General features: G+C 43.2%; 1 protein-coding gene across 1 annotated transcript in view; it reads right to left on the reverse strand.

Moving 5' to 3' along the window:
* The window catches only part of cfap69 (cilia and flagella associated protein 69), a 29,725-nt gene extending 22,790 nt beyond the window's left edge, over positions 1-6,935 (reverse strand). The window contains exons 1-13 of the mRNA XM_028968207.1: positions 6,746-6,935; positions 6,588-6,644; positions 6,437-6,502; positions 5,156-5,277; positions 5,004-5,080; positions 4,831-4,929; positions 4,522-4,674; positions 4,134-4,311; positions 3,936-4,056; positions 3,822-3,870; positions 3,525-3,646; positions 3,207-3,408; positions 39-188 (exon numbers count right to left, since the gene is read on the reverse strand). Coding sequence (XP_028824040.1) covers positions 39-188; positions 3,207-3,408; positions 3,525-3,646; positions 3,822-3,870; positions 3,936-4,056; positions 4,134-4,311; positions 4,522-4,674; positions 4,831-4,929; positions 5,004-5,080; positions 5,156-5,277; positions 6,437-6,502; positions 6,588-6,644; positions 6,746-6,802 — 1,453 coding nt within the window. The 5' untranslated portion in view covers positions 6,803-6,935. The remainder of the gene's footprint in view (positions 1-38; positions 189-3,206; positions 3,409-3,524; positions 3,647-3,821; positions 3,871-3,935; positions 4,057-4,133; positions 4,312-4,521; positions 4,675-4,830; positions 4,930-5,003; positions 5,081-5,155; positions 5,278-6,436; positions 6,503-6,587; positions 6,645-6,745) is intronic.
* Between the last annotated feature and the right edge of the window lie 1,333 nt (positions 6,936-8,268).

Below are 8,268 nucleotides of genomic sequence, written 5' to 3' on the forward strand. Positions count from 1 at the left end.
TCTTACATATTTATATGAGCAATTGACCTCTACCTTACCCAGCATCTGTCCAATGGCACCCTGATCACAGAGGTCTTGGTTTACTGCTATGTTCTCCAGTGACACCATGGCCCTCAGAAGTCGCAAGCAGTAGCGTATTTGAGTCCTTTTGTAGTCTCTCCTGTTGATGTCTTGGACAGTGGGACCATCTATATAATGTTGATAGATGGAAATCAGATCAAAATGTACTCTATGTACTCTATGTAAATGTTTAATTATGGAGAAATACAGGCAGCAACGGTTGCCAGAGAATGTCTGCATAAAATGGAGTAAAAGGCAGTAAAAAAATCCTGACAGATTTTGTAGAAATCTAAAATAATAACAATCCACTTACAGAAACAGTTAATTAACTTTCATGAGTGTATGGTCAGTATTTGTCATCTTCACATTGTTGGGTGAAAACATTGCAGCTGTTGTTCAATTGTCTACATCAGAAATGTGATTCAGTTGGGTTGCATCAGTTTCAATATCTTAATTGTGTAGAAATACTGTGCATGATAACTTTGAAATTGTTAAATGACACCTCACCTAAATCAGAGTAAAATTTTAAATCAGTATTATTCCATCCATCTCAAGGTACCAAACCAATTAAAGAAGTACACAAGTCACTACTGAGGGCTGACAGGGGAAGGAAGCACAGAAACATCTGGGCAAAAGGGATTTATTATACACAAATGAAAACAGCACGAGGGCCGAATCAAAGGCCCCAAAAACAACAAACTTGCAGGCATGAGACACAAGGCTTACTGCAGGGTGGTGCCGTGTGGGCACATGCAGGTCCTGCCCCTGCACATCCCTGCTGGTGTTCCCTGCATCCTGGACCACCCAGAGATCATTCACCATACCACAGGGACAATCCTTCAGGGTCCATGCAGTCTCTGTCACTGCACGGCCCTGCCACCAGCAGAGCAAGAGACATTTCGGCCTTCGCCTTGAACGCCTCTGCTTGGGGTATGGGGGGCAGGCCCTCTTCCTGCCAGTCCCACCACCTGGCCTGCCTACTTTACCAGCTACCGGAGGGTCCAGCAGAGTTGCTTACACACCCACCCCCCCCCCCCCCCCCCCCACCCCCCTCAGGAGAAGATCCCAATGCAGACTGCACCCTCGCCCCCAAAAAACCTTTGAGGGATCACCCCCCCTGACTGGACAAAGGCACATCTTTGGGCCAGTCCACCTTGCCCTGGACCTGTACAGTTGGGTCAGGAACTTCCTCCCTGGGGTTCTGCTCAGCTGCTCAGTTGTTAACTGGTGGACACAAAGAGGGAAAGTGGGATGTTGCGCTACCTAACTACTGGGGGACATCTGGGCAAATGGGTGTGAAGTACAGGAATGCAACTGGAGGGCAGAGTTCCCAGTGAGGCAGGCTCGGCAGGAAGTGTGTGGTAGGTGGCGCACACCATCCGTCCACCAGTCAGCCTTGTCTTCACTGATGTCTTCTGAGTCCGCGATCTCCCAGTCCACTTGGGCTTTGGTGAGGATACTTCAGAGGTGCACGCTGGTCAGCATGTGTGCAGTGGGGTGCACAAACCTTGCACCCACTTCCAGGTGTCTGGGATCATCACGGGGTCCGACATGTGCTGCAGCACGAACCCCGCCTACAGATGGCATCTCTCATGGGGGTTGTATCTTCATCAACCAGAGGTGCTCTTCTCTGTTGTCTTACTCCTCTGCTTTATTCTGCACTTTTTGGATGGGCTGCTGCATTCTGTCCCTGTCTGTCACGAAGACAGGGAAGGAATCGCAGAGGCGGGACATCTGGGCAAAAGGGATTTATTAACACGAGAGCCAAAACAAAGGAAACAAACAAAAACGGACCCGCAGGCATGAGACACAAGGCCAGGAACATAAACTAATTCATAAAGGTATGGAAATGTCCACATGAATGCAGCAGCAATGTCTGTGTGCTGCTTCTCAGATTTTATGGAGTCAGATTTTATGGAGCCTAATTGGTATCAACTGGGATGGATCAGGACTCCATAATCAAGTGTATGGGCACCCTATAATGAATTTATCCACATTTTAAAAAATGTTTTATTAAATTCAGAAAACAGTCAGTCAGGCTTTTGAAGCAACTTCCTTGAAGTTCCTTCCTTAATAATATGTAAATAAATAGACTAGTTTGAGATGTCAGAATGGCAACCGTAACTCAAATAACCACCATTTACAACAAGCTATGCCACATGACCACCGTATATGATCAAGCGCCAGCCAGTTGTTCGGCGCTCAGTCATTGTGTCCTGCCCTTTCCTTGTCCTGTCTTTTTCACACAAACGTCAACATCCATGGATGTTGCGGCTCAGGCTGGTTTCATGTCGGTAGAACAAAGTGCTGGAAATTCGCCTACCTCCGGAGCCCAGCCTGGCTTTCCCAGAGTGCTGGAGCAGCACCAAGGGGAGTGGCGAAGCCCTCTTAAACACCAGATCACCCTCCTGCTTTCATTGCTGACCGCTCCCGCTGCGGAATGGGTAGTGGCATGTCTTTACACAAATTCTATGTCGCTGTCCAGACCGGTTTTCATGCGTGAACTCAAGGCCACCTTCTGTCATCCGAATGGCATGGAGGATGTTTCGTCTCAACTATACCATCTGTGCTAGGGTTCCTCTTCAATCAGCTAATTCACCGGCAAATTCCATACCCTGGCTGCCAAAACACCTCTGGACACCCACGATTTCCGGATGATTTATTATGAAGGTCTGGCGGCACGAATTTGCAGTGAAATGGTCAGCCAACCACTTTTGAAGCCCTCATCCAGCTGCCGTTCCGGATCGACCACCAACTTCTAGCTCATCTGATAACCTCAACCACCACCACCTCCACCAAGACACATTCCACCTCGTCCCAACAACATTGAGGAAACAATGCAGCTTGGACGGACAGCCCTCACTGATGCAGGGAGGGTCTGTGTGCATACTGCACTTCCCCATCTCACCACAGCGCTGTTTGCCCCATTACACCGGGAAATGCACCCCCCTGTTGATCGGTGCATTCAACTGGGACACCATCTTATGTTTCAGCAACCCCTGCTTCCCAACTCACCCTCACTGTCACATCATGTCGTTGTTTTATGAAAATAAAGAAATTCTGCAATTAAGTAAATCAACACTGGTTTGTATTGGTGCCTTTTGCTGTCATGTTGTATCTTCAATATATCCTACATGGATACTCACCTAGCAGCAGGAGCAGGGTAGTGCTTGCCTGGCAATTCACATAGTCATCCACCATCAGTGGCGCTACAGTGGTTAGAGTGGACAGAGACCTGATTTGCAGCTCCTCCAGCTGGACACTAGTCCAGCGGTGGTCTCCAGATGTTACCCGAGAGGGTCTAATCAAGAGCATCAGGGCCAGCATCAGCCTATCTTCTCTAAACAGCTGCACCAGTTCACGCACACATATATGAGCATACACACACATATAAGAAATATTAGTTGCCACATTTTTAACTAACACATATCCAATATTGACAGAAACCCTAAACAGGGACTGACCTGCAGAGCTGCTAAGTCATGTGACATCACAACAACCAAGTTCAACAGCAGCTTCTTCATTTCAAAGTCCTCATTGTTGAAAGAGAGCTTCAGGCTGCGGGTGAGAGGACTGTGGCTCTTCACTAACATTGAGAGGACAAATTTTTTTTTTTAATCACAGAAGTCTCTCCATTGATTCTATCAGCTTCTAAAGTGAAGTGATTGTCACATGTGATACACAGCAGCACAGCACAGCATTTCTTGATACCTTTATGTGACCAGTAATGATAAAAAGAGCCAGGCAAGACAAATACTCACACTCAGGAAATGTAGCAAACAGGATGAGAAGTTTGGCAAATCCACTTTCCTGATAAACAGAGCACAATGTTAAAATGAGCATTTTCTTTCCTGCTGCAAATGTGGTGTTCTTACTATGAATGGAGCTTTTGGGTTCTCCGCAATGAGAGTGCAGAGCACAAGGAGATCATTCCTCAACTGCTGGTCATGTAGCCTGCTGCCATGCATGACCTTGAGAAATCCCTCTTTCAATGACCTGGACATGAATCAAGTCAACTGTTAGAAACCGATGGATGGATGGATGGATGGATGGATGGATGGATTGATTCTCACATGATACAGTCCATGTTGCTGAGTTGGCCAGTAGCCTCCAGTCTACAGACTCCTTCTAAAAGGTTCCAAAGTATTTGAACTGAGCAAAAGAGCACCTGCCCATTGGGGTCATCCCTGTTCATGTTGAGACAGATCTTCTGGGCTCCCTGGACTCTCAACATCAAGCTGCAGTTCACCTCTACAGCAGGTTAGTTCATAACAATTATACTGTTTAGCATTTTGTGTACTAAGATCTATCCTTCATCAATTAAAACCAGTTTATCATTTTATGTGGGTAGAATGTAAGAACACAGTGCCCTCACAAAAACAGGAAGAAATCAATGTTAGAGAAGGTGTGGAGTTTATGTTCTTCATGCAGATATGAAAGATGAAGGTGTGCAAGAGTCACCAGAGCAACTGGAGAGGAGCTGGAGAGTCTGTAACAGCTGTAGCCGGACAGTGGACTTCTCCTCCAGCAGAAGTGAGGATGTGAGAAGTGTCTCTACCAGTCCACTCTGTTCCAGCAGCTTCAGTCTGAAGCTGAAACCCACCTGCTGCAGCCCTGCATTTAACACACAACTCCTTACTGGTCATTAACACTCACCACACCAGCTATGCCACATTTATACATGAATAAATAAACATTTAATTAGAAGCCAAGAGATCCTCAGCCTGAAGATTCATGGAAATTAATGAAAAGGAGGAGGGACATGCCTACCAACATCACAACATCTGGCCTCTGGGTAGCTGTAAAATGATGAAATGGACCTGCATATCTGCTGTCTTATGTCATTGATGGGCAATTTGATCATGTGACCTGTTCAGATAATGAATTTAGAGCTTTAACAGGGCAGTGCATCATTAGCAGAAGGTCAGAAGGTCCCTTCTTACCCAGCTGAGCGAGACACTCCATCACAGTGGTAGCGTAATTGACTTCATCTGAATTCTTCTCCTTCAGAAATGGTAATCTACAACAGAAGAACATTTACCAGGCAAGAGCTCAGAAACCCAACTCAGGCTGTTTAGATTTCTATTCACCATACCTGCAAATGTGAAGTAAGTCACATAAAACAGAGATTAACTCCTTATGAACATCTGGATGTTCCTTAATCCGCTCTGCACAGTGGTTTATGATATTAAAAATGTCAGCAAGGTCTCTTAGAAGCTGCATATGTTCACATTAAGGCAGTGTAAAAAAGAAAAGTTTGAAATGGAAAATAAAGTCATGACGTTCAGTTGAGATATGTGTGCTGCATAATATCCATCATTTGCTGCTCATCCTGGAAAACCTGTTAATCATAACAATGATCATATAAATTCAGGCAGTGTTGTTCCAGGATGGAAACTGCCAAGGAAACTTCTGACGTAAACGTAAATTGGTGATTGTGTATAAGTAGCATCCTGGGAATTCAGATTCTCCCTGGGGAACTACAATCACGATAATATTCTGCAACCAAGTGTGTTCTAAATACACAGGCATAAGAGATAAATACTTCACAAAACCAAAATACAAAAATATTATTGTCTCATTAGTTTTCTTTAGCTACCCCTGTGTAAATCTGATGATGTTTTATATTCCAGGTTAAATCAGAAGTACGCACCATGTTCCAAACTATTATGTAAATTGTAATGAAATGGCTCGTTGGATCACTGGCTCTTTTAGTTCACTGTAAAGAATTTTCAGTTCTTTACAACCTATAAAATGTTCTGAAACTCTGTTATGAATAATAATTTGGAACAGTGATTTTTTTTAAATAATGGTTGATGAAACTTATGCTGACTGTCATTTGCATAGACATTGCATACTACTTTCAAAAATAGTGTAAAATTAACACTGCTCGGGGTCTGTATCTAAGTCCCCAAAGGGTTAAATATCCACTCTGCTGAGACTGCATCTCATCTCAGGTAACAAGCCTATGTACGTGATACACAGGTACCAATCAGGTGGTCCATATCAGCCCCATCATAATAAAAATGCAAGATTCACCCCTGATTTACCCATCGTCATGAAAAAGACTGATCCCATCTTAAATGAATACTATAGGGGTCTAATTTGGGCCAACTGGGACACAGGACTGGGACATATTGCTTAATAGTAAGCAATGATTTGTAGTATTCACAGTGTCATTTTTCTTAAGGCCCAAATGCAGGTCCATATTAAGTCTTTTTCATGATGCTGGGTACCGCTTGCTCTGTGTTTTGATTCTTGGGTGCAGAACACCCAAATTGGACTAGCTATCTTGTGGGTGTGGTTATAAAAGAAAGAACCTTAACTCTTTACTTTATTTACTGTGGAAATTAACATTAACTCTTCAGAAGGATACATAACCCTGCTGATATGTCTTGGTCACGTTCTTCATGGCAAGCATGCATCTTTCTTTAAAAGGAACCTGAGACCAGTTTGCAAGACATTATGAGGATGTTTCAATTTCTCAATGCAAATTATAATACCATATAGCAACACAATAAACTTACTGAAAGAGGATCCTTTAAGAGATGAACCACTCGCTGGAGCTCTTCGGATTTCTTGATCTTTATAAAAAACGATATCTTTGATATCTCAAATCATGATATGTAAATGATTTGAATTATTTGTTATATTAGTAATCAAAGATTTAGCAGGACTTCTTTACCTCCTCTCTGCCATGTCTGCCGTCGCTAGGGGTCTTCCTCCTGCACGAAGCTTTCATTTCCCGTTCACAGTGCGTGAGACCGTAAAAAGCGCGCGTTTCAGAATGATCGGAGGCCAGCGCGTCCACCAACACTGAGAACGAAACGAGATCGCGAGTTCGTGCAGAGAGACGCGTACGGAATAACCATGGCAACAGCAGCTCCTATGAACAACTCTTTCTGGACACGTGATTCTAATGAATGAACAGATCAAAATGAATGAACAGTTTAGTTCTGCTGAAAACATTCAGCTGTTCTACAACCAGATATGGACCAATACAGATAGTTTTACAGACTTAAAGTAATTCTGGAGTAGACACAAGTGTTCATTTAACACCCCAATACAGAATACATGAATGTATGTTTCTATGGCTTTTCTAATTATGTAGTATTTTGGGTCTTTTTCATGTTTCATTTTCCTTATGTATAATCTGACATACAGATTTTTATGTTATACATTGGTTCCAGTCAACCACCAAACAATGTCCTTATGCCAAGATGCCACTGCCCCAAGTAATTGTTTTTTAATAATTGTTTTAAACAGTTGAATAAACTAGCCACATCTGAATGGGATTTGAAAGTGAAGTGATTGTCATACACAGCACAGCACACGGTGCACACAACGAAATGTGTCCTCTGCTTTTAACCCATCACCCTTAGTGAGCAGTGGGCAGGCATGACAGGCACTGCATATGTAAACTGCATATTCATACATCAGATGGAGTTCAGCAAATTATGCCAGTACTGTTCACAGCCACGGTGATCTGCTTTCATACACAAGATTTATCACCACCATTTTTATTACATATATATTATTACATACACATACATATACATAAACATTTTATTCCTCTCCAAATTAAATAAATGAACATATTCATTCGTTTTGTGCTTTCAGTGCACAAATTCATATTTTCCGTTCCTTCGTGTCAGGCCTTGTAAATTACGTTTGGTTTCAGCCGCCGGATTATCAAGATCATCATAAATACACCTGTTTCGTAAATCACACGTAAAAATACGCACGTAATTTGTAAATTAGTCCTAGTGTGCGCACAAAAATGGTAATTTTTTTCGTTCGCATGCGATTCAATTTAAGTTTCCAAACGACTGGAAAAATTGCGCAGTGTATGCCCAACTGTGGGAAAGCCGAAGGAAGACGAGGAAGATGTAAGAATTAGCCTAAAATTGACGGTAGTTTGAGCGAAGGTCCGAATGAGCCGAATCGTCAATGTGAACCGAAACAAAAGATTCATTTCACTGGAAGGAGCCACATTCGCTGTATTGACCAGTTGACACACGTCAAGCCGTCCGGCATATTGCGAGTGGCACAGTCACCCTGCAAACCAGTGAAGGTAGACGTGGAATTAAACACAAACGTAAAGAAAATCTGACGTTTACATTCTACATATTATGAAGAATTATTTTTAATATAAACACGTGTCCAGGAGTTGACGGATGCTTAGTTCCAGGTCTGGGAGGAGATCCC

The sequence above is a fragment of the Denticeps clupeoides genome, unplaced genomic scaffold (assembly GCF_900700375.1).
Source record: "Denticeps clupeoides unplaced genomic scaffold, fDenClu1.1, whole genome shotgun sequence".
In the NCBI taxonomy this organism is placed as follows: Eukaryota; Metazoa; Chordata; class Actinopteri; order Clupeiformes; family Denticipitidae; genus Denticeps; species Denticeps clupeoides.